At 44.3% G+C, this 26,907-nt stretch overlaps 1 protein-coding gene across 2 annotated transcripts in view; it reads right to left on the bottom strand.

The window, feature by feature from the left end:
• LOC122710324 overlaps nt 1-25,694 on the bottom strand; it is a 37,827-nt gene extending 12,133 nt beyond the window's left edge. The window contains exons 1-4 of one of the 2 annotated variants that reach the window (XM_043928088.1): nt 25,230-25,694; nt 11,681-11,791; nt 9,194-9,365; nt 6,004-6,133 (exon numbers count right to left, since the gene is read on the bottom strand). In XM_043928088.1, the coding sequence (XP_043784023.1) occupies nt 6,004-6,133; nt 9,194-9,365; nt 11,681-11,791; nt 25,230-25,300 (484 nt within the window). In that variant the 5' untranslated portion in view covers nt 25,301-25,694. Of the gene's footprint in view, nt 1-6,003; nt 6,134-9,193; nt 9,366-11,680; nt 11,792-14,311; nt 14,506-25,229 lie in introns of those variants that run through there. The other variant, XM_043928089.1, reaches the window with a different exon arrangement.
• Nucleotides 25,695-26,907: the final 1,213 nt, after the last annotated feature.

Consider the following 26,907-nt stretch of genomic DNA (forward strand, 5'->3'; position numbering starts at 1 on the left):
CGACGAACGCCTGGAAGGAACGGGAGAAATCCGTCTCGGAACCGATTCGAATACAAGGAGAAACGAAGATAAATCTAAGATTCTAAGTATATCTATCAACGAGCGGTCTCGACGATTTTTCGGGATATGATACACGTTTTGTAAACAGGTCTAAATTCTATGGTTTATATTTAGAGGAGGTGTGCAGGTGGTTGGAACGGGGAACACCTGAGATACGTTACCTTTGAATATTCCAAGATAAAATAAGCCGTTGTTCCGAAGCCGCCATATCGTTTCGTTCTGACGCACGCAACGCTAATAAAACGAGGTGTAATAAACGGACATGAAAATACGATCGATTTGCACAGATGCGAAATGTTTGAATTATATATTCGTCATCGACGAGTCAATCAATCAATAACGCTTTGTTCACGTGATCGCGTGAAATCAAAGTTCCTCCGCTATATACTATATATATATATATATATATACCGTATATTCGCAATTGCGTAGAAGAAGATAAGAAGCAAGAGAAAAGTAAACGCGAAACTTTACGAACGACGATTTCTTTGTTCGAGCTTGGTAAGAGTGACCCCCTTCGAAGGAGCATCGGCCACTCGTCGTATTTTCCAGCATTTCGATGGTGGAAATTAGGCCGTCTTACGTTCAGCAACGCGTACGCGTTCTAACTGTTCGCGGAAAGGTCAAGGGAACGGCGAAGGAGGAGGAGGAGGAGGAGGAGGCTAGCGCGTTCCGTTAATTTTAGAAACGATCGATCCGATGAATCGCTTCCGTAAACGACGACATCGAAGGACGAATAGCTTACTTTCTTTTCACCGAGAGAGTCTCGCCACTCTCTTCTTCTACGCTTGGTAACGCTCGCGGATTTCCGTTTCCGCACCATCGCGCTCGAGGATTCGTCGATCGAAGCGATCGTTGCGTCGACACCTGCTTAAATCTCGCATCGGGCTTAGTCATGCGCGCATTCCCATCTCTCGTAGCTATAATTAGTTTCTTGCGCATCGAGCAGGCGCCGATAGCGGTCGACATAATAGAGGAGAAATTCTGGTCGGAACAATAATTCGTGCTAAATATAGGTAGCGCGTGCGGCGTATTACGGTCGGCCGAGGAGAGGATGGATAAGGAGCGGGATCGATACGGAGACAGTGAGTGGAGACGATGAAGAAGTGGAAGAGACGAGGAGGAAACGGGTTTTCGAGTTTCTTGCTCGACCCATCGTGGCCGACGTGGATGTGGCCGAGATGATGATGACGCCGAGCTTGAGGATAACGATGATGATGATGATGATGATGATGATGATGATGGCGACGGTGATGGTTTCCTCGCGCTCCACCACCGCAAATCCTCGAGGCGTCTATCGCGAAGCTCGATGTACACGGTCTAGCCAATTACCATTCGTGGCCAAAGATAGATTAAGGCCTTCGTTATGTCCGTCTATATTTAAACTTCTATTTTTTGCCTGGTTTTAACCAACCGTGTCATTTGCATACCCGTAATAAGTAGATTTCGATCGATGATATCGCCAGTTTCGAGGATAAAATCGGGCTTACGATTATTCGCTTGGATCGCGTGTCGCGCGAAGCTAATATCGCGTAATGCCGAGTTGTATAAGAAAACGTTTCGAAAATTGGCACGACGCGACGATCGTTAAACGATCGGACGGTGGGGTTAACGACGCATGGGCGATAAATCGAGAACGGTTTAGAGAAGGTACGAGAGGCGCCACTGTAACGGTGAAAATGAATGGCAGTGATGGCGATTGGAACGAGCGTTCCACGGATGCGGGCACGAGGAAGAACGAAAGAGAATCGAAAGACACGCGATCGACGGGAGAGACCCTTGGGGAAAACCGGAGACAGATGGTGATTATCTTATCGAATGACACCGCGTATCGATATAATTTCAAACGGACTGTATAATTAGCGAAGGATTATTTATATATACATATATATATATATTTGCAGGAAAGAAAGGGGGAAAAAGAAAGAGAGAAGGATGGGCGCAGGGAGGAGGAAAGAAAAAGCGAGCACGACAAAGCGGGTAGCGAGAAGGAAGGAGGTTGTTGTAACGTCGCTTCGGGTCCGGGAATAGATGGTAAACTACATGGCACTGGTCCGGTTGGCGCGCACAGCGAGCAAAACGAGTAGCCCGCCAAGAAGGAAAAGGAAAAGGATGAGGAACTGGCGCCGGCGCTCCGCGTTTCTAAGCGGTCTCGACTCGCTTCTTGAAAATTAGCCGGACGCACGTGAAAATTGCCTGGCGGCGCGAGTCGAGCCGTTCGATTTACGCCGGCGACCCAGCTCTCGAGATTCGCTCGAGCCTCGCCAATTTCCAGATCCCGATTCTCGCGGAATTGCTACACCTTGTTAATTCTGATCTCTCTCGTGCCTGTCACCGTATCGATGTAAACCGATCCACGCCTGTTGTGTTGTGTTGGGATTCTTTTCTCTTCTTTTTCTTTTTTTTTTAAATCGTTTTTTAAACGTCGCTTGCGTGTCTCCACTTCGATACTTTTGTTTATCCGACGATAATCATTCTAAATTTAAACTTAAATTAAATGCGCGGTTTACTTTTCAATAGGAAATATCGAGCCTAGATATTTTTCTTTTTTTTTTACGATCGATCGATGAAACTCGAATCTTTTGGAATTTTTCTTTCTCTTCTTTTTTTTTNTTTTTTTTTTTTTTTTCTACCTATCAAATAACAGATTTGCATCCGCAAAAGTCTTTCGCAAGGTATTGCAAAAGTCAACGACCATAACGGTTAGGTTGCGATGCGACTGGTAAATAGAATCGTTTGCAATTTAAGCGCTCTAAAATCTGCTGTACGCACGTTTTCGTACAGTTACGCGTTGAATACTCATTGCAATTGTCGAGAATTGCACCCGAACGTAGTCCATTTCTTTTCTCTCGATTTCTTTCGGCAAGGAATGTTATAAATAGCACATATATATATATATATATATATATATCGTGTGTTTTAAAATCACGAATAATCTTCTTAGTATTTCGTGTCCCCGTTAAACGTCGTTTACTTTATATAATGTGTTTATTTTATATAATGGCGAAATTTTTTTCCAAATTCGTCTTCGTTTTATCTGGCGAGAATAAAAAAAGAAGGAGACATCGCATTCGTATTAATCCGTATTTACGTAGCGGCGAAAAAAAAAAGAAGCAAAAGAGATGGAACGGAGCGATTTCCGAAATGCGAATGTATCGAGTCGAGAACGTCCTCCAACTTGCTCCTGTCTCAAGATCACGGCCGGTTACTATGTTTTATTTACGCGATCGTAAATATCGGCGTAATCCTTCGGAAGGTCGTAACGCCGCAAAATCACAATTACGTCTGGGTGTTGTACATTAGTCGGCACGTTCGATGTCACGCATCTAGAGTGGCGTCGGTAACCGCTTAAAATTCTGTCTTCTGTTTTTTCTCTTTGAAAGGTTGAAGAATGCGTTGCATCCTCGCTACATGAATTATTAATGGAGATCTCACGCGACGATCGGCTCTCCGTTCTGTTGTTGGCCGGGCAAGCTCGTTTCCAGAGTCGGCGGATAGAACGGATTTGGATCGTCTTCGCGAGCTTCTTTCACCGTGATACAGACCGACCGACCGCACGTTTCTTTCGCGATTCGTGTGCGTGATACCAACGTGTCCGCAAAGATAATTCCACGGAAGGATCGGTTTTTGCTGTCACTCTTGTCACTTATTTCTCCGGCCACGGGGAGCCGGCGGAATGCTCATGTTCATGGAAGATTCGCGGAACAGGCGCCTGAAAAATCCGTGCTATTTCTAGTCGACGCGAACATCCGCCACCGGTTCACAAAAACCGTTCGGGGATTCGAGTCTTTCTTTTGCATCCTTAGAAACGGTTTCTTTCTACTTGTCTACGGATACCGTAAGCGTAATTGTGAAAATCGTTAGGAACAATTTTTTCAATTGCATTCTAAATGAAGAGAACTGTTAAAAATACGAAATATGTCCGATCTTTTTCGAACACTATTCGTTCGCGACGATTCCATTCTTTTCTCCGTTCTCGAGTTGGAGAAATTTAATTCGAATTCGTACGTTTCTAAATTTAGATTTAGAATTTCGAATAAAAAAATTCAACCAAAATTCTAATTTCCGATTTCGGTGTACAAGATGGAACGTTATATTATAAAATTGAAATTCAATTTCGAACGTTCCATTTCAATTTGAAATAAAAATCTTGGTTTGAATCGTGCGATATGACTTTAAAAATACCGCCATTCCAACCTTCGCTTTAGCAATTGAACACTGCGCGCGCAACTTTACCGGTGTCAAACTAATATGGCGTACGAACGTCATGCACATTGTCGCGACTTTTTTTTGTTCAACGAATCGAACAAACGATACGTTTGTTTCGACTTGTTTCGTATATGTACGTGCTCGAGCAACGCGTTCGCGATAACTTTTAAGTTTGTTAATAGTACGTTGAACAAATTAGAGAAGACAGCACATTATTTTATAATATGCGGTATGTATACACGTACAATCTTTACGAAGAAAATTGATATCGAAACGCTTATATCGTGAACAATAGCTAATTCAATAATAATTCGTAATACCTCTTAATCGTGCAAAGTATTATTAAGGATTACAATTATCGTAACGTCGAATTAATTTCGAGAAGGAAAATTTCTATTCATTTTGATACAGTAGTTACATTATCTCGAAGCGTAATCGTCTCATCGTTTCGAATCACCAACATCTCGACGATAAATTGAACGTTATTTCAGAATATGTGGAAAATGATCTTCAACCACTCGTCTTGGGAAATCATCGATCGTTCGTCGAGGAAAATGGAAAAATGAATTCTTTTGCAGAAAATGGTGGATATTAACAACGAGTAAGTAATATGATTTTCATTATAGAGTGCATAATTCGAGTGTGATTGGAAAAGTGTTTCCGAAAATCTAAAAATCGCCATGTTCGAATGCTTGATGCGTACATTCGTTCGTTCGTTCGTTCGTTCGTTCGTTCGTCCGTTCGTTCGCCCGTTCGTCCGTTCGTTTATTCGTCTTTCTCTCTCGTAAACGAGGATAGGATGAAATGATGTAAATTTAATGATCCATGCATTCCTTCAAGGTTTTCAAACTCTAAGTAAAGAAAGTGTCGAAAGACAAAGTAACGACTTGAAACATATGTATAAATAACATTTCTATCACAGACGTACAGTTACATGTTGTCAGGCAATCGTTTGAAGGTTATGCATGACACATGATTCAATTTCGATTAAATAACGGTTTCAGCATGCAAATATCACGTTGCTTAACATACAATGGATCCATACGAATTACTTATTAAGGACTAATTGTAATTCCTCGGGGAATGCCGAAAATCTCCATTTTGGAAAGGATTCGCGTATTTCTGTCGTTATTAAATCGTCCTTGTTACCATAAAAAGTGCTTAATTGCGTAGGAAGTGGCATGTGTGTTAATTGGTTAATACGTCCTCGAAATAACAATAATGGGCAGAGAAGGGATTCGAATCGAATGGTACGTTCGCTTCCAAATTATATTTCGCGTTGAACTCTTAATCCTTTATTACGAATTAATTTTTTTAAATTGAAAATTACTGATTCATCGTTAAATTTTGAATCTTGTTCGGCAATAAGAAATATAGATGCAAATCGATGAAAAGGACGTTTAGAAAAACGAATAACGGATAAGATCAATCGCATAGAAAACGAAATGACAAATTCGATACAACGTGTCGCGAATAAATGTTACGTAACACACTGGTATGAGACAGAATGTAATATTAAAAAAAAAAAAAAAAATTCAATCCGAATAGAAAGAAGAGATATCGATTATTTTTTTTCGTTGCTACAGAAAAATTTAATTCCGAAAAATAATTGAAACACTCTGATTCAACAAAACGAGAGCGTTTAAAAATATTAACGCGTTTCTTCCTCTGGAATGGTCGGATAGCAAGAGAGTAAAGTGGTCTAGGATAAAATATACGGTATAACTCACTGACCAACATCTACGATGTGCTGAAGCGTGGGGAATCGTCTCTTAACGCGCAACGAAATCCTTTGCAGCGTAATGACGTACGCGAGTACCGCGTACCTCACGATGTTTCTCCTCATCAGTCTGCCTCTTTCGTCCTGCAATGTGAAAATATTTTAAAATTATTTGTAACTGTCCGTTCGATCGTTCGCGAATCAAAATCGTTTCGCGTACGTATATTAAGGCGGTGAATTGCACTCCGCGCAGAGGGAAAAGTAGGGGAGAAACGGAAGACGAAGGCGGCGGTATCGAAGCTTCTCTCTGGGTAAAAGGACGAACGTTTTCTTTCGTTTCTCGTCCCGCCACGTCTCCCCCAAGGTCATCGAACAGCATTCTATTACGCGGATAATGGAATATTTATAAGCAGCGATCAAACGAATAAGTACGGAGAATGAAAGGAAATCGGTATCATCGATACGTGTTCGATACAAAATTCGTTTCCGAGGCCGCACGAATGCCGGACACGTTTCCCATGTCTTGTACACACTTTCCCCTTGTTCTTTTGGCCCGTGATCGCGAATCACCGTCGGTCGGTTTCCAACCGATTCCAATATCGATCGAAAGAAAAACCCACGGTGGCGCCTGCCGGCTATTTTTCCTTTCGTTTTCTGGCAAACGACGCGCGCGCATTTTGTAATCGCGTACGCGTGGCCGTTTTGTAATCGAACGTCGATCACGCGTCGTCGGTAAACGATCGCGCACGCTCGACGGAATGTCAATTTAGTCGGAAATCGTAGGGAACGGTTCCCGGTTCCCGAAAAATTTCCACGCACCGATAAAATAATCGGCTCGTTCTAATGGGAAAAAAATGTAAAATCGATCGATCGTTTTCCGCCGCTTCGATCCACCGTTCGTCGAAACCGGCGGTAATCGTGTCGGTAATCGTTAATTGAATCGTTACGTATGTGGAACACGACGAGATTCGGATGAAGCGTTTTGTGGATCGAGGCACGTCTCGTTCGCTCGATATAATGCGCGCAACGATCGAAGAAAGTTTGTCGAAACTAAAATTTTCGTCCGGCTAATAACACGTGGACGGTGAACGGCGTACGGCGCGCGCCACGTGCTGATTTAGAACGAACCCGTTGCGATCTGTGCGAAGAAAGTTGGCGAACCGAGCCGTGCGATCCACCCAAACCCGCTAGAAAACGCGATTTACTTCTCGGTTATAATTAAACCCGCGCCTACCGTCTTTTCCTTGTTGCGGCCGTGTTTTCGACATCGTTTCCATTTTTCGACCATCGAATTACTCTTTCTTCGCTCAACCGTTGCTGTAATTACGAAATATAAACACGTCGAATTATTATACACGCGTGTACACGAGCGGTTGAGAAATTTATTTTTTTGCATTACTTTTCAAAGTCTTTTCTCGCCGTCTACTTAAAAAACGTGAAAAAGAATGGGCTTACGTTGCGTTCCATAAAATCTCTCTCTCTCTCTCTTTCTTTCTCTTTTTTTTAACGACTCACAATTACAGATTAATTAGTCTCGTATATAGATTCTTCCTATACGATTTGCCCGGAGCGATGCCACGTTATCGATCTCTCAAAGTATTTGAAACTCGCGCAAGAATCTCAAAGGTTAATCCGATTGCTGTAGACTCTAAACGAGCTCCTCGAGTTTTTTTCCTTTTTTCCTTTTTTTTTTTTTCTTTTACCTTGGTTGATCAATCTTCTCTCGGTAAATCGAAACGAGTAACGGTAAACAAAGACGGTAAAAGCTCGGTAGCTTTCGTCTCGAGGGATCTTGTTTCTCCGGCGACGAAACCTTTTTTCTCCCCCTCAACGGGTTTCGCCCGTTCAAAAGGCAGACGGTCCCTTCTTCCTCGGAATTCCGCGACTTAACGTCGCGCGTGTAAAAATGCACGGGTTGGCAGCTTGAAAAGGATCCTCCTGACGGGGAGGGAGAAGGTGGGAGTCGAGGCATCCTTCTCGCCTCGGGACCTGAATTCCAATTAGATTTCAATGAAAGGCAGAAGCTCGTGCTGCCCACTCGGTGCTGCTCATTCACAAATCCGATACTTTGCGCACCTCTTCCATCGCTCTCTTCCACGTACGTAAAGAAAACTACCGTTTCGTGGTCTCGAGACCTTGCCCATTCATCGCGCCAACCCTACGCGGCTCTCCTATTGTTCTCGAGGGGAAACGTCGCGCGATGAAACGCTTCGATCTGTCGCTACGATATCCAGTTCCGCGGTCGCCAGTTTCCAGCCGGGTTCCAAGCGCGCGAAAAAAACTTTACGAAGAGTAACGAGGACGGACGTAACACTGTTGATCGCAAAGTGCGCGGAACGCGCAGCTTCGTCTTTCTTTCTTGCTACGATATGAACGTCGCACTTTCACTTCGACGTTGTGTCATTGACCACACGGTTGGAAGATCGTTCCCCGACGAATTCGAAACTCTGATCGAATCGCATCGACCGTCGATTCTCGAGAATCGTGACCTCGAATCGCTCGCGAAAATTAGTTGGCCGAAGAAATGTATATTTGGTAACGAGNGTTCGCGATGGTAGTTCGCTATAAGGCTGGTTTAATTAGATAAGGATGAAGTAATACGCGGAACGATGGACGCGTACGGGAGCAAAGTTCCTAAGGAACGTAACTTTCGTTATCGGTAGTATAGAGCAGGCGATCGGAGAAAGTAACGATAATGGGCGACAATTTCACGCGCTCGTACACGTGTGCCAGAGAAGTTGGAATCGCGTGCCAAGGGTCGGTCGAACAACCTCTCGAGAAACCTAGTCTATCGTCTCCGATCATCCGTTAGACCCTGATCGAGAGAAAGAAGAAGAAGAAGAGGAAGACGAAGAAGGAAAAGAAGAAGAAGAAGAAGAAGAAGAAGAAGAAGAAGATTCGCTCGACTGCCAATTATGGGATGATCATTCCGCGCATTTTTTTCGCTTCTAGGTGTGGCGTGACTCCAAGAGCTGGCACCTACTTAGGTTAACGACATCGAAACGTGTCACGGCAATTCATTAGCGTAATGAGACAAACGCAACGATCACCGGTATCCGTGCAAGGCTGCGTTTATCGCGTTTCTTTCGAGTCGGCTACTGGAAATTCCGTCTTCCCAAGTTACGATATATTTATTCGACGCATCGGGCGCCGATCGCTGTTCGCCGATCGAATCGATCTCGAACGATTGCTTTGTATACTTACGTTACCAGGAATAGCCGCGCTGATGAAAAGGGCCAAGTTGTCGGGCCAGGGTAGTAGCTTGTACTGTTCCCACCACCGCTTCACCACCAGGCTCACGTAAAATCCCAAGACGAACGACATCGGTATCGATTCGCTAGAATTGCCGAAGTAGTATCGGATCTTTTCGAAGATTCTGCAACAGACAGAAACCACACCGGCCACTCTTATCGCGTGTATGCATCGCCACCTGTCTCGAAAATTCTGGGATCTCGATTGTTGGAGGGAGAAAGAAAGAAAGGATCGGGCGGGCAGGTTTTCGCGCGTTTGCGAATCGCGTTTAAATATTTGTTTAGGCAACGCGCGTGGTGGAATTCTTGCGCCGCCTCTCCAACAAGTGGAGCAAGGTTGAGGTGATACCGTCGCTCGGCCAGAGTCTACCGCTACCACGTCTCGCGTAACTCCTGGTAAATGGGAATTTCCATCGAAATTTCACAGCTGCTCGCGAAAATTTGTTAGCGGTTCGGCGTCGCCGATCCTCGGATCCTCGGACCCGCTCTTTTGCACGTTCCACTTTTACGCGCTTTGCCTCCGCGCGCAGCTGTTATATTTAGCTTCGCGTCCAACGACGCGCGCGTCTATCGCGAAATGTGATTAGAGTCGTATTATAGTTATACGCTAAATAAGCTAAAAGAAACTCGAAGAATTTAACGGATTACACACATAGATGCGCGTATTCACAATTAGAGGATCTTAAGGTTAACGCACCTTTGTTTACTCGATTTACCGCTTTGATTTTGTTTGTCTTCAAAGATAGTAGATAGGCGAGGAAGGTGAATAATCGTGTAATTCATTTATTGGGTTGAGTTACGCGTAAATTGTTTCGTTGAACGAGAATAAAAGAAATGAAAGTTTCTTTTAAAATAATTTTTTATTCATCTGCAATTTTTCATCAACGATGAGATATCAAGATGATATAATCAGTGGCAAGATATATTATTTAAAAAGTAGATAAAAAGATACGAGAAAGAAAACTTAATTTTACAAATTACAAAGGAGTGAAAAGTAATTATAATATCGAGAGCGAGAATAATATCGGGATGAGTAGATATTAGAAATTCTAAGATTGAAAAGATTAAAATTTACGGTTGGAGATACGGTTTACGGTTCGAAGTATACGGATCGAGCAAGTTTTTATTCCCATCCGATCGGGCTCTTCCTATGATGGTCGGTCGGCCCGTGCAGTCCCCTAACCTGAACCGGCCCTACGGTTCTAAATTTAGACCATGCGAATCGAAGCGGCCCAAAGGAGGGTCCATTTTAACATCGGCCAACCACGGGATCTTCTTTCCTTTTTCCTTTTCTTATCTCGGCGTAAATAACAGGTTACATTTTTATGCGTCTTTTAATGCCTACCCTGTGGACGAGTCCCGCCACATTCCGCGGGGCATTATACAAAATTCGCGCCTTGTACGGGAGAAACAATTTTATATACGATATCCACGATTTAACCGTGTCGAATATATCTAAGACAGACGCGTAAAATGTCGCTTCTTACGATTCGCATTTTCTTTTTTCTTTTCCTCCAATGGACAATGGTTGGACGACGTTGAAAAATGGGTAAAAATCGGTCGGATCCAACCCTCCCTTCCTTCGGTCAAAATTGATCGATCGAAGGCGAGTCGTAATTAAACAAATTCACTTTTATCGTCGGCCGATTAATGGCCGTTCGCGTATTGGCGCGACCAACATTCGTAGAGCTTATCGGTGGTTGTGTCGTAAAGCTTCGTTGTAAAAGGGTAACGACGAATCGCGAAACGCGATGATAAAAGGAAAAGAAAGGGAGAAGGAGAGAGGTTTTTAACGTATTCGTGCGCGGGACAAAAGAGACGATATAATGCTGATAAAGAAGGAGGTGGGAAGGGGGGAGTGGGATTGGGGGGCTGTCGTAAATTTGCCGATATTATAACCGATGAAACATAATCCCGGTCATATGGTATAGAAAGCTTTGTTGCTCGACCAAGGTCGATGTCGCAAAGTTATGGCAGCCGATACTCACCCGTGTAACCATCGTTTCTCGCGAGATAAAACCGTGAATAGAAAGATATTTTTCTTGAAACTCGAAAACACGTTGTTATTACGTAATCTAAAATTCTCTAAAATGAAGCAACGACTTTCCTTTATCAGGAGGAAATTCTGAAAAACGAAAATCTTGGGTTAATCCAATCCTCCCTTTTCAAAATTGATCGTATTGAATCGTGATGAAATTCGATCGTATTTCTTATATCTTATCATTGTTATACGTTACACGTCTGTGAACAAACTATTCTATTTCGTATCTCTCCAACGATTTTTAATAAACAGACAATTTGTTGTCGATGCTTCCGAGATTTATACATTCTGACTTGTTACCGAATTTTATTCGACAAATTTACGTTCCCTTGCGTTAAGCCTTCACGGAGGGAAACTTTACGGCGAGAAGATATTCAAATGAACTATTCATGTACTCACACCCGCTGCTGCTCGTTCAACGCATATCGATACGTGAAATTGATGACGTAGTAGACGAACAGGTAGGCCAACAATTCTCGCCAGATTAGCTTGTAAACGGATCCCCTCCATCTGTGAAAAAGAAAAAAAAAAAAAACATTCGTGTTATTTACTCGTACAACTTTCAAACAAGCGTAGCGATCGATTATCGAGTGCTTTATTTTTCGACAGATTTAAGGAACGAATCCATTCGCGATATTTAAAGTAACAAGTAAACAAACAAAAGGTTTCCTTTTCCGCGATGGCGAGGAGTTACGATCGGGACGATTGGGTCGCCTTTCGGAAATTAGATCGCGGAAAACGGGCGGTGATGGACGATAAGGATAACGAGATGGACGCGGCTCGTATTCGGCAAATGTTTGAATTTCCAACGGTCAGAAATGTGTGTCAGGGTTAGACCGATTTTACGAGTTTCGAGTACATTGAATTCGCAATTATATTTTCGTGTTGAAACGCTTGGTCGTATATACCCCGAGTGGCACACATTGCGAGTGCACGATTTCGAAGGATTCATTGTTATTCGCAAGTTTTATAGAGTCATTAAACGTTGTCGGGAACGTGGTCGGTAAAGAAGATATAATTGCGGCAGGCACGTTGAAATGATCGAAGGACGATGAATACCGAAGGTTTCGTCAATACCAATCGCGAAGCGACAATGACTTTAAATTCAAATCCCGCAGCTGTAGATAGCGCGATGGAACGTAGTGCAAACGAGGCCAAAGTGAAAACCCGTGAATTATCGACGGCCGTCCTATCCGTTCGTATCCACGCGTTGCTCGACATATATGCTAGTAAATAAACTTACTAGGTGTTGTGTGAACGCATCGCGTGAGAATACGCGCATGCGCATTCGTCAAAAGTTGATCGTATCGCGAAATGGTAGAAATCCTATTATACGTACGATTCGTATTTCACAAGGGAAATTATAGTTTATTGGCATTGGGACGGAGAAAGAAAGCCGGTGCGTAAAAAGCAGCACCTCGGATATCCGGTGCATCGAAAGTATTTGATCCAACTGTATTCGCAAGGCCGTGACGAGCCGGGTAACGTTCGATCGTTGTTTTCCTTCCAGAGATCTTCTCGTTACGTCGTCCACTCGATCATCCATCCGTTGGTGAAACGATTCTTTAAAATGACGCACGAAATTTGCCCCGTGGGCGTGTCACGAAATTCTCCTCGTCGTCGTATATTTCCATCAATGACGAAATCTTGTCGCGCGACAAACCCTATTCGTGATCGTTCCATCGTTGTTCCAGAAATTTCAAAATGGGCGAGACGAGAGAAAAAGAAGAAAAGAAAAGGAAAAAGAAAAATGTTATTGGAAATGAGTGAAAGTATAGCGGTACATTTTATATTCCAGCATGGAATACGTCGAATTCTCAAACACGTTTCGAAACTCGATAAACAATACGACGTTGCCCGTCCAAGATTCTGAAAGATATTGGTCGCAATGGGCGACGAGATCGTTGCGCAATCCTGCTCACGCGAAGTTGGCCGCGGGACGATAATGATAGATGATAAAAATCGCGACGTCTATGAATATATCGCTTTATTTGCGTGTCAGTGGGTCATGGTGGAGAGAAGCATTGTCCCACACGATTGGTACGATGCGCGGCCCCAACACGCCCGTCAAACCCCCACGTGTACGTACGTGTTCTCGCCATTGATCGACTTCGCCAATACCTCGTATTCCTCGACTATTGTCACCAACGCGAAATATCTGTTCGCGTGCAAAGATAAAAAATCAAAGATAGCAACGACGATTGATTCGATCGACGAGGAAACGATAATGCAACAGTTTGGATAATTAAGGTCGATTTACTGATTGAAAATAATCCATCGATCGCAAGATACGCGTTTCGTTTCCGGCGCGTCTCGAGAAGATTCCGTGATCAAACGATTGATTTATGAAATACTTAAACACGTCCAAGGATGAGTGTAATTAAATGGACGACCCAACGACGCTGCATATTTAATCGCATCTTCGAAGATAATGTTTTGTGCATTGCGTCACCGTCCACTGCTGATTTACATGAATTTGTACGTCGAATCGCGGAGATCTCGTACAATACGTTACGAGGTACTTACGAGCAACGCGAACTTCTCTCCGTCTGAAAAGATATTTTCCTGTCCTAGACCGATTCGCATAATTCTCGACGAGTCGAGTAAAGAAGAAATCACAATTACTTCGCTTGTTGTTAACTAAATTCGAAACTCCATCTTTTCTCCAAAGATGGATCGAAGGGACATTTTGGATTTCGACTCGAAAGAGCGAAAAAGTGGGTGGTGAATTTTCATCGGCGACGAACAATCGATATTTTTATCGAGGATGGAAGCGAAGAAGACGTTGAGGCAGGTTGTAATTGCTTCGAATCGAGCAGTTTAAATCGACGTCGCTCTTCGTTGGTGAGCGGGGTTACAGATGTCGAGTGAATGAGATGATCGTGGCGCGCGATCGTTTCCTTTCTTAGTCCTTCCTTTCTCCCCCTTTGTGCGTTCCCGTTTCGCGGTTTTCGACGAAATCGAAAAAAATTGTCGACTCGCTTTCGAGTTGGAAAATTGAAAATTCGATTGGAACGTGCGAGTCTTTACCTCAAAGATTCGATGTGCCAACTTTCTTCGTATTCGCAACGCTTGCGTAATCTAAACGTTTACGATAGAAATTTCGAGCGATGATTGATCCTCTCTCTCTCTCTCTCTCTCTCGCTTTCTCGAGAGAATGGACAACGCGGATTTTAGCCGGAAATTCGTATCCACGATTAGCCGGTTATTTGGAACAATGGTTTTAACGCAACGTTAAGGCCGGAGACGCGTAGGAAGTGACCGGTGCGCTATAACTGCTTTCGTATCACCGCGGAATGTTAAATATTGGTGAAACGTGAGTCACCGGCCGCGTTAACTAGCCGACGATACCCTGCCTTCGCCGAGTCGATTATTTATCGTCCGCGGTGTCCGCGGCAAACGCGTTTCGCGAAACGATTCCAGAACGACGGGATCTCGGCTCGCGTCGTGACGAGCGGCGCTCGTTGCTCTCCCTCCCCCAGCGTAACAGCCCGCCGGTAATAAACTTTCGGTTAATTTACACGCTCGGTGTTATGCAAATTTCCCGGCGAGAAACAAGCGGCGCGCGCGCGCTGTTCCACGCGCGTTAACGGGCGGCGAAAACAGCTTATGCTTGCGCAGTGCGGCATAAACGCGGCCGGGTTACGAAATAATTACACGTGGGGCATCGTTTTACGAAACTCGACCAGGAAAACTTCTTTTCGTTCCCTCCCCTCTCCAGCGCAATTTTTTTTTTTTTTTACGATTTTACTCGCCTCTCGATCGATCCGTTTTCCCCGAACGAATGAAAATACGCTCGTCCATCAATGCGATGGACACGGGGGAGGGGGAGGAAGGAGGAATCGGATGGACGATTATCGGCCCCCGAACGAATTCAAATTCCGTTGGAACGGCACGCAGCGTTTCTTACGTCGTACGTAAGGAATGGTCGATTCGGAGACGGTGGGATGCCGGTCACGCGCGAGGTCGCGTGTTCCAGCACGCGGAAAGCGCGTTAAATCGAGGCGACATAGAAGAAACGATGAAGTTGGGAGAAGAGGGAAATAAGGAGCTCGATCCATGCTCGATCCTGGATGGCGCGAAGTAACGGTCCACCGGTCAAGCCTCGCCAAGGCCTTTTATCGCTTTTGTCGGCCTCCTCGCCGTCGCGTTACGTCTCTCCCCGAAGGATTCGTTTTCTGTCCAATCCTTCCGGATTCTTATTCTTCTTATTTCTATATATTTGTAATCCTTCGAGTATCGCGACACCGCTCTTAAGCGCGTTACGTCATTCTTATTTACGAAGACGACGTCGGCCGTTACGATATCGAAATCGAAAAGCGGAAGTGAAAATATAATCGCTACGTCGGACTCGACCGAAAACACGGTCGACGAATGTGACGACGGTTTCGTTCCCTCGTCGCTGATTCTTCTTTTACCAACGCTGCTGAATTATTTATGAAAGACCGCGAGAACTATTCTTATTGTTAGATCCTTCCTTCGAGGATGGATTCGAAGAAGCTGAGATAATATATCTTTGCAATAATATATCTCTATCCTTCTCGTTGAATTCTTCGAGCGGGTTTTTTTTTAGCGAAAGGAGATGGTAGAAAACGCTTTCGAAAATTTTACGTTTGAACAGCGATAAAAAGGAGGAAAAAATTGGTGTTTTCTTCTCGCGCTGATAATTTTCTAGAGACGTTGCCTACGTTGCCTTCTCCCGTATGAAAGAAATTTTCTTCATCCGAAATTAGGCAATTATCCTGTCCACATTTTGGAAAACAGCGCGATATTTCGCCTCCTCTCGCCATAATCATGATCGTGGTCGTTGATCAACGTTCTCATTATCTGCTATCCTCTCTAAATGGTCGGAAAAACGAATTGAACCGCGTCTTTATCCGTGGCAATTTCCTCGCCGAGAATTATATCAATAATTCGTTCCAAGAAAGGAATCGCTCGTCTTATCGAGAGGAATTGTATAAAAATGTTACGCAAACTGGAGAGAAAAAAGCGTTGGCAACGAAGAATCCTTGCATAATTATTTCGAAAAGTTTACGAACAAGGTACTTGGAATCGTCCAAATTATGTTTTACGACAATCCCCATCCTGTTCGCACGACGTTGAATAATAGTTTTAGATCGAATTATGCTAATATTAGTCTCGTTAAAACGAGCATTACGAATCCTGATCCTTTTGTTCTATCGGCCAAAGTACGTTTAACCGTTTTCTATATAAACGCTTCTTTCCTAAGAAGCTGGGAAGTTTCTAGTCTCGAAATGAGAAAAAAAGGAAAAAAAAAGAACGTAGAGAAAACGAATCTCTCGAGATGTACGCGTTAGATAAATACACGTTTTTTCGTTTCAAACTCTGATTAAATGATACGGATGGACAATAAATAATTTTCTTGGCTTATTGGTAATACAATGTTATCGAAAATCGAACGATGCGTCAATCTCGACGTTAAAGTGCATTAAAATTCGGAAAAGGAAGAGAAAAAATAGAAGGAAAAAATATTGGAACGTATTCTTTCTCTCTGGAAATATCGAGAAAGGTTGAATCTTCGAAGCTAGATTCGACCGATCCCCGGGGCAGGGATGTACTACCTTTTTCGAGACATCTCGAGTGATTTATGAAACGTTGAAATCGCGGCTCAAATGCGTGATTTATGAGTTCCCATCATCGATGGCCGCTTCGAAGAAATATGAATTATATTCGAAGCCGATTTGCGTTAGCCTTTCAACGGGCCAACCTCCTTGAAATATGGCTACTTACTCGAAAGTTTGCGCGAAAACGAGTCCCGGAGACGAATATATTTCACGTATGTAGCGCCATGTATCTTCATTTAGACTTTGGGGAAGTCTTTATTCTTCGTAGAAATCTTGCTCGATCAAAATTGTCATATTTGGATATATATATATATATATGAAATGGAAATTCAAAAAATGAAAACAAATATAGAAAATGATTCAACATCGTCTTGTAACAGGAAGAGAACTTATCCGCCCACGAATTGACGTTCTCGTTCACGAGTAAGCATTGTTACGAAAGCGAACGTTAAACATATGTTCGAGAAGATGATACGAATATAAAACTAGCTATAACGATATTTCGATCTTCTTAACGCAATATCGCTTTGCATTTATATTCCATCGTGTGTCTACGAAGGCTTTGACGACCATTCGTATCCCTGATGAGACGAATTAGACGAATTAGTTGAAACGAAATTGTATTTTACGATTGGAAATTTGATCGTAGAATTGACAAAAAAAAATTGTGTTCTTCTCATAAAAAAAGAATAAAGGATATTACAGTTGGTGTCGAAGATATTTGATCTTGGATTATACGTTGCTTCACATCGTCGAAGCTCGCAACACGAATGGCGCCATCCTCCTGGCTGGTGTGGGAATGTGTCTTTCCCAGTTACGTAGATTTTGAAATATATTTAATTAGAGAGCGGGCGAAATAATTCGATCAAAATTTAAGATCCGAGATAATAAAGATAACGAATAATCGATCCGATCGATCGAGCCGTTTCCCATGTGTGTATCGCATAAGCATAATAATGAATATCTGAATACAATGCGTATCACGAGATCATCGTTGGGATCATCGCGCGACGCTCGAGTGTTGTTATGATCGATAATAAGATTCTAAAGGAGAAAGAAAAAAAAAAAAAAAAAAAAAAAAAAAAGGAAGAAAAAGAAGAAGGAAAAGAAAAAAAAATCATCGATTCATCGTAATTTTCCGTATGCCGTTAGAAGACACTTGCCGCTACAATCCCATAAAAGCAATCGCGGAAGTACGCCGTACGGCCAGTTTACATAAGCGCGGTGGGCGATTAGCATCGACTATTCGGTTGCTAATTAATCGTATTGTAATAAACGTGGATTCGACTGTTGAAAATTACGCTACAAGGCCTTCTCCCGTCGCTTGGGAATTTCGCGAGAAATCATCCCATTGTTTGTATTACTAATGAGTTTATACGCCACTCTCGACGAATCAACGGCAGAAAGGTAAATCAAACTGGCTTCGTATAGAGATATACGAAGAAAACGATTCCGTATATTGTGATTTGCAATGCGATTTTTAAAGCGACGCGATAAGAGAACGAAGACGTCTTCCCGTTCCAAGGATAAGCGTCGTTCATTCCGGACAATTCGAAGAATTTTTGAAAGCAAATTGATGGGCTTCTAAACGATTATTGACCATTGTGTCCAAACCGCATTAAAGCATTTTTTTTTTCTTCTTTTTTTTTTTTTTTTTTTTTTTTTGAGAATTCATCGCGAGATAAAGTCTTCTCGTTCGAGCATCGACAGGTACACTACGTTTCTCTATCTCGACAATGTCAAGAGGAATGTGGTTTTTTTTTTTTTTTTCTCCTCTAAGGAGACACTACTTGATTGCTTTTTCTTACGTTCGTCAGGATGGAATGACACATTCCCTTGTCGTACTTCAGACCATGAAAATAATTAAACCGCGTGGCATATAGGAGTTTAGATGAGCGTTATACATACCGATGAGCTTGATTGACAGTGACACAGTTACGGCTAACCTTGTATCTCGAACCGAGGTGCGAGAAATGCGTGGAAGGTACACGCGGCTATCGCGTGTGTCACCTGTCTTTACCTTAGCGTGCGCTAAACGTTTTCGTGTCAAAGATCTGAATGATTTCTGATACGACTGAGAGTCGAAACGTTGAATTTAATCGCGACAATGACACACAACAATTTCGAACGATCGAATCTTTCGATCGAAAATTATCGTACGTATTTGTTTTGGTTATTGATGAGCGTTGCGCGTTCTCGTTTTCGAGGACCTTCCTGTTTATTTCGAGGAAACGTAGAATCGTATAAATACCGCGAGGCCAATTCTGGGATCCGATCAAACCGTTCGTCGATATTCATGGGTTGACTCACGAATTCATCGTTCCATTTCATTATCGATTATCGCGCGCGGTTTGATGAATGTTGCGAATGTGTCACTGTTTTTTCCTTAATCGTCGCATTACTTATTCCTACACGTGTGATTAAAAATAGATACAAAGAATATTTTTTTTTTTTTTTCGACAGAGAAAGAGAACAAAACGCGTGCAAAAATTATTTACGTTTATACTTCGCATAACGGAGATAATCGACGATGTGTCTCGATAGATGATTCAATTTTTTTTTTTTTTTTTTTTACGAGGGTAGAGAAAGAGAAAAATTTCTCCTCCTCGATCTCGCGACTTTTTCGCCTGGACGCAAGCGATATCGATCGGTTGGCTTCTCCTTCGTCTTTCGGCGAAGAGAATCGTCATCAAGGCAAGAAATCGTAATCGATCGCTCGCTCTAGGCAAGATAATACCAATGCGGGCGACAAGGACGCGAGGCAACAAAACGTTGCATAACTAACGCCGGTCACGCTTCACGGAGTGATGCTCCTCGTTCGCGTCCTCACTTTGGCAAAAATCTCTCGGTCGCTTCCTTCGCATCGATGCTTCCGTGGACGTCGAAGGAATGGTCCCTTTCTCTCTCTCTCTCTCTCTCTCTTCTATCGATCTTCGAATCTATAATTCCGACGAGTTTTTTAACAACGGAAATTATTACAACAAACTACTCGCAACAATTTTAATTAATATTCGTGGAAGAATCTATACGTATATTCTTACGATAAAAAACGATTTGCCAAGCGACCTATACGTTTAAATACTATTTAAATGATATTTCCAGAAAGAGATAAGAAATAGATACGCGTTATGGAAAAGGGATATCTGTGTTTACACAAATCCTTGAGGAAACGTTAGATGGATTCTTTTACGAATTAAAATATGGAGGCCGAGCAAAATGATTTTGCACGTTTCCGCGAAATAATCGGATCCATGAGAAAACGCGCGGATGTTGATAACATTCAAACGGGGAGAAGGAGAGAGAGAGAGAGAGAGAAGAGAAAAACGAAGGAACGGGCAGACTCCGGTCACGGTGCGCGCACGGGGATGGCTCCACATTTTAATTAGTAAAGGAGCAGAACGGAATGCCCGTCACACGTCTGTCCGCCGGTCAAACGATTATACCTCGCCATTCCACCCATTGCAAACGAGTCGTTCGTCCCTGTATCGTGTCGTTTAACCGTCGTCGTCGTCGTCGTGTACGCGCACTCTTCTACGCGATCAAGGACCAATGGAAACTTTTCAAGTGTGCCTTCGCGGAAGAGAAAACGAGTTCCGCCCGAAAAATTCTCTCCTCTCGGTCCAATTCAAAAATCGGGAATGATCGATCAACGAGGCTCGCCGAATGTGTCCAAACGATGGATGGAACAATTTTTACGCGTTAAATACGCGAGACTTTGAAATTATCTTCTCTCCTTTCGATCAAATTGGTATTAATCTTACCTTGCACGAATTCTCAAAAGCTATAGTGTACGTACAACAAACAAAAGTAATTTCTTTTTTTTAATGAAAATTAATCGTTGACTCTAAAAAAAAAAAAAATGAAAGATGCGATAAGTTGTTGAAAAACCGAAGAGTCGAAGTAAGTAAATTAACGATAAATAATAAAAATGAGGAACCGGGATCGGAAGGAGGAGGAGGAGGAGGAGGAGGAGGAAAAAGATTCGAGAACGATCAAACGCGGGAGACACTGGGTCAGCTCAGGTTTCTAGGCGGTTCGATAGCGACATCGCGTCCCCACGAGTGCAGGCGCGCGCGCGCATGTTCACGCATGTGGCACGACACCGTGGCGCGAATAGGGACGCGCGCGCACGCGCTTAGTACTCGCTGCAGTCCGCGGAAGACAAGAGAGGTGAACGAAATGTGTGTCATACGGTGGAAGCGCGTGTGTGCGGGGCGCGCGTATCGGTCTCCGTCTCATTGTCATTCGACGTAGTGCGAATGCAACAACGTTCGTGCGGTGAACAGCGACGCAGTCCCGTGAAAGAAACGAAGACGGCCGAGAGGCAGCGTTAAATTCGCGAGGAGAGGCTTGTATGTACGAACTCGGCGCAAGTTGACACGACACGACACGACACAGCGCCGAGCTACCGATCAGCACGCGAGATCCCGCCTTCTCGCATTCTCCCGACGACGCGCCTCCTCGTCCAATTTCAGGAGACAACGGCCTAGTTGCTCGATTCCTCCTTCGTCGATCGAAGAAAGTTGTCCGTTTCGATATCGCCGCTTCTCTCCAACCGATCTTCCCGATTTCGTCGAACGGACGGAACGATTTCGCTCCCTCCTTTTATTCGCCTCGCTTACTCTTTTCGTCGCGATGGTTATCACCGAGCTACACGGATGTAACGAATATAACGAATGTAACGAATGTAACGAATATAACGAATGTAACGAATATAACGAATGTAACGAATATACGCGGTAATGCTTTCGGAGAGTAAATGCACGATGTTGCATACGTACATACATATATATATATATATATATATATATATTGATTTCACTCGGTTAGAAATTGTATTTCCGAGCGAGACGGTGTAGATACGGAAGGATGGAGAAGAGCCGTGGCGCGGTGGAATGCGGCGAATGAGTCGGTTGAAAAGTCGATCGGATTTCACTTTTTCGCGAGTTCGCGAGCGCGAAGGCGAGGATCCCGCGGAGGATCCCGATCGCATTGTGAAAACCGTTGTTGCTTTCACGCGCGCGATTCGCTGCCACGGTTGTTCCGTTCACGCGGCGGGCCCGTTTGGCGCGCGTGATCGGCGCAACGGTTACGCGTGGCAGCAGAGGCCGGGAGCGAGGAAGCGGATTCTCTGAGGCGAGCGAGCGCTGAAATAAACGGTCGCGAGCACTCTCGCGATTTAATTCGTTTCGTAGTGGCGCACGCGCGAGCCAAACAACGTTTCTAACCGCCAATCAACGAGTCCGCTTAACGACCACGCTTCCAACTCACGCTCCCCCTCCACCCGGCGTATCTCCACGCATATACGGCCGATGATTGCTATTCCGATGGAAAATTAGCCGCGATTTTCTCTCTATTCCCGGCCTATCCGCGATCCGATATTTATAGATGCGTTTCTGGACTCTCTCGGATATTTATAGATCCGCGATCGTTGTGTTCTCTTTGTCTGCCGACGAGGTTGGATAGGAAAGCTGATATGGACCGTTCCGGAACACTTGAAACGAGAAAAAGGACGCTCCTTGCGTGCCGGTTGCATCTAAGCCGCATGAAATCCGCTCTTGTATCGAGAATCTCGCGATTGAAAAATCCTTTCCGCGCTTCGATTACTACCGCGTTTATTCCCTCTATTCTTTTATCTTTTGTCTCGTTATATTTTTTCATTTACTTAGCTCAACGACGCTATCCCGTTGCTCCACGGAACGGAAAAGGATCCTCTCGCGAAATTTCGACTCGACCACGCTATTAAAATCGTTCCAACACTCGGAATGAGTGAATGCTGAAAATATATATATTTATTATTCGCTCTGATCGCGTAGCATCGGAAGCACTTTCCTGTTCCTGAATCGAGCGTGTATAATTTACAATATAGTAATATCCAGCTCGAGGATATCGTTGTTGCGCGTGCTATCACAAAAGCGTTTTCTATTTGTGGAAGTTGTTGGTTATTTATAGATGTATACTCGTCGGTCGCAGTCTGTTGGACAGCGCGCGCGCTGTAACGAGCCTTAGGAAAGCGAGATCTTACGTGAAAGCCGTTAAGGCCGTTTTCAAGTTGGCGCTCGCCCGAGTCCTGAGAGAAACCGAGATTATCACCGGAGGATCCACCGACGCCGCACCTAAAGGTCGTGCAAATGTCAATAAACGAGTCTCGGCAAGGACGTTCGACAAATCGTACGTTATCCTGGCTGAGATTATGCATTTTCACGAACACTCGCGGCCGAGGAATTCGCAGCGATTCGCCTTGCGTCATCCCATTTTTTTTTTTTTTTTTTTTTTCTCTTTTAAATTAATAACTCTCCGATCAATAATAACCTGCCTTTCCTTTCCTTTCCGAGCGAACAGGAACGAATTATTATTTATTTTTCTCCGTGCATTCCGATACGGCCGAATACCAATCGATTTTATCGACTCGTCGTGTGATTCCACACGTGCGTCGCGCCTCCTCCGTTCCGAGGTTTATTCACAAGTGTTGGCGGATTCTCCGTTTCGGAGATGCGCGTTGCTACGTCGATACCGTTCGACGGATGCCGCGTATTCGATCAGCCGATTCCGTCTCTGCCTTGCCCTCTTCCGTTCTCGGAATCCTGGCCTGCACGCCACGTTGTTCAGACAAACCCGTATTTAACCGTTCGGACGGATTCGTGCCGTCCAAGATTTACATAAGGATCATTGTATAACGTGCAACTTAGCGCGATCTGCTCTCTACGAGCATCGATATCCCCGGATTCCTAGGAAACTCTCGCAACGTGGAAATGGTTTTTCCACGCGGAAATCGATCAAGTTTTTTTTTTTTTTTTTTTTTATAGAAGAACGTTGAATTCGCGTTGAATCCGCGTGAAATGTGGATAAAAAGGAAAAAATAGAAAGAAAAAAAAAAGGACAGATTTTTTTCCCCCGTTAACGATTTTAATATATAAATCGATCGTTAGATCCATCGGGAGAGAAATTATAAATAATAGAGATTAAATAATAGAGAAATGGGCGGAGAAACTTGGCCACCGTGAATACCGGTATTCATTCGTATGTAACCGACAACTGGAACGAAAATCTCGATGGCAGAGGTGTAGAGAACAGCGTGGCGATATTCCACGTAATGCGCGCGTCGTTACGGCTAAAATCGATGTATCGACGACCTTATTTCCTTAAAACGTATACTGGCAAGCGTTGACCGAGCACCATTTCTGTGCTAGCGGGTTTTACGTGCTCCGCTACTGTGATTCATATAACCGTACGTTTTTTTCTGAGGGAAAAAAAAATCAGGACAATTTCTGTCTCTGCCCATACCACCTCGTTTTAACGTTAACGTGACGCTCGTGAAGATTACGAATCGATCCGCGAACCATCCAACTGGTGAAAGAGAACGAATGAGAGAGAGGGAAAAGAAAAAGGAGATTGGATTATTATTGATTTTCCTCGTTTTCCGCACGTGCGTTTGCAGAATCCTTGTCCAAGGACTCGATCGTTCTCTCTCTCTCTCTCTCTCTCTCTTCCCTCCTCCTTCTCCCCTATGCAGCCAGCCAGCCTCTAAATCGAGAACACGATACATCGAGTCGAAAGTTAAACGTTGCACAACGAACCACCGGTCGCGATATCGCAATATCTTCGTCTTACATGGCACGCCGACTATGTAAACCGTCTAGAAGCTTATGCTCCAGTATCTTGTGGAACGCTCGCCTCGGCCGCACGCGTGTCCAAAGGTATACACCATACCTCTATTTCGATCACGATCCGCACGTCGAAAATCCGAGTCGTCGGGGCGCGGGACGAGTCTTTTCGCGAGGAGAATTTTTCTCTCTTCTTTTTTTTTTTTTTTTTTTTTTTGAAGAAAACGGCGGATCGATCGCGCGCCTCCTCTCTCGCGGTCACCGTGAAATTAATCCACCGTGAGGAAAGTGAGAGCACCGCCTTTTCGCGTATCGCGCTCGTAACGTAAGCGCGTCGCGGTGTTTCCTACTACTACACCACCGCCACCACCACCACTACTACTACTACTACTACAACTACTAATATTACTACTACGAGGTACGAGACGATAACGTCGCGACTCGCGTTTTCCGTTTGGGGAATGGTTTCGAAGGGACAAAGTGCGGATAGCGCGAGCAGTGGTGTTCCACCGGTGTCGAACGGAATTTCGAGAGGACGATCCATTATACCTTGTGAACTTGTTGCTAAGGCCTCGTGTAGGAAGCGGCGGCGGATCCGTTCGACCTGTCACGGTGTCGCGAGATCGATCGCGATCGATCGCGATATCGCGCACGAGGGAAATTATCGCGCGATATTCAATCGGCGTGACGAGGTGGCGAAATAATGACGTGGATACGATGAAGGAAGAGGAGGAGGAGGAGGAGAGAAAAAAGACTCACTTGACCAAGATCCTCCAGAAGCAGCCGAAGCTGGAGCCATTTGGCACTTCGCTCGCGTACGATATAGTCATTTCCTGCCTGACCAGGTGTACACCGTCCCCGTCGCGTTTCTATCCTCTTCCTTCGTTTCCCTCCGCCACTCCGTGTTCCTCTGCCGTTCGATTTAGTTGGCACCTCGCACCGTGTCGTTGGTGTTTCCGGTGGAGAAGTTTTTACACTCGCGCACATGCGGCGCGCGGGCCGCCGTTTTCTTTCAACGATCCTTGACGATCGAGGCTCGATTGACCCGGGTTCTATCGGGTGTTTCGCCTTCGGCTTACCATCGGGTAGCTTTTAACACGATTGGACGGGACCAGCTGACCGGACGGACCGACTGTCTGCTGACTGAGCTCCACTGACAGACGACAGGACCAACAGAGAATGGGGCCCGGCTACCACCTCCACCTGGGCCTCAGTGCCGTCTACGCCTGTCCGATAACCTTCCGCTTTTACCCATTACTTTTTTCTCTTTTTTTTTTTTTTTTTTTTTTCTTTCCCACTTTTTCAATCTTTCATTACCATTTCCTTCCTGCTTTAATCGATCTATTTGTTCCAATAATATATCGGACTTTTACCATTGACGTAAATTAATCGGAAAATTTCTTGCGATATATGACGCGTTACCAATAATATTAATCGGCTCGTATTTTCTTCGCGTTTTTTCCTTTCGTTCTTTCGTTCGATCGTTTCGATTAAAATACGAATATTTTGGCTCGATCGTTCGTAAAATATTTTCGAACTGGTTAAACGAATTTCTGGAGACGCGCTTTCGAAAACCGTATCGAGCGACGAATCCCCGTGTACGATCGACAAAAGTATTCTTCGCGAACGCGAAGAATTCTTTAAAAATCGATGACACGCCTCGCCTTTCGAATGGATCTGCTTTCGAACCAAGTAAAAGGAGAGCGTTTCTGGCCTGGCTTCTGTTCGCTTCTTCGCTCGACATCAACACCGTGGCTCAGCTATTTCCACGATCTTGGCCAGCTCTCGTTCGCTCCACGCTTTTATATAAGAGAGACATCGCTGCTTTTGGTCCCACTTCTCCTCGCCATCCCTTCGTTCTTCGAACGCAACGACGATTCTCGAAATTTTTGGCCACGATCGATTCTATATTTCGTCGGAAAGTTGGAGATAATCCGTGTTCCTCGAAAAAGAAAACGATGTTTTTACGGCACTGTCGCCGTTCGAATGCCGTAACACCGCGGCTCGCCTTGCTCCGCGAGCATTTCACCGCGACATCTCGCGGCCGATTCCGATACTCCTCTCTCACCTTGCCGTGGCCTAGCCTGCGGCGGAATAGCGACCTTCTGATACCATCCACCGGTCATCCATCGCCTTTTTTTTCCGCGCATCGTAAGAGAAACACACCCATCCAATCTTCCCGTACTCCTTCGATCGGAAAAAATGCTTCGCCAATTTTTGTTCCAACCAATGTATCGACCAATCGATCATTTTCGATCTTCTCACGAGAAATATCACGTTCGAAGGGAGAGAGAGAGAGAGAGAGAGAGACGGTGAAAAAAACGCGACGTGGATAGGCGTTTACGCACGTGTTTGCCTCGTGTTTCGAAACGACGGATCGCGGACGAATTATAATAGTTCGGAGAAGTGATGGATAATTTTCTATTTTTATTTTTTT

Source organism: Apis laboriosa, unplaced genomic scaffold (assembly GCF_014066325.1).
Source record: "Apis laboriosa isolate Shangri-la unplaced genomic scaffold, ASM1406632v1 scaffold14551_cov152, whole genome shotgun sequence".
In the NCBI taxonomy this organism is placed as follows: Eukaryota; Metazoa; Arthropoda; class Insecta; order Hymenoptera; family Apidae; genus Apis; species Apis laboriosa.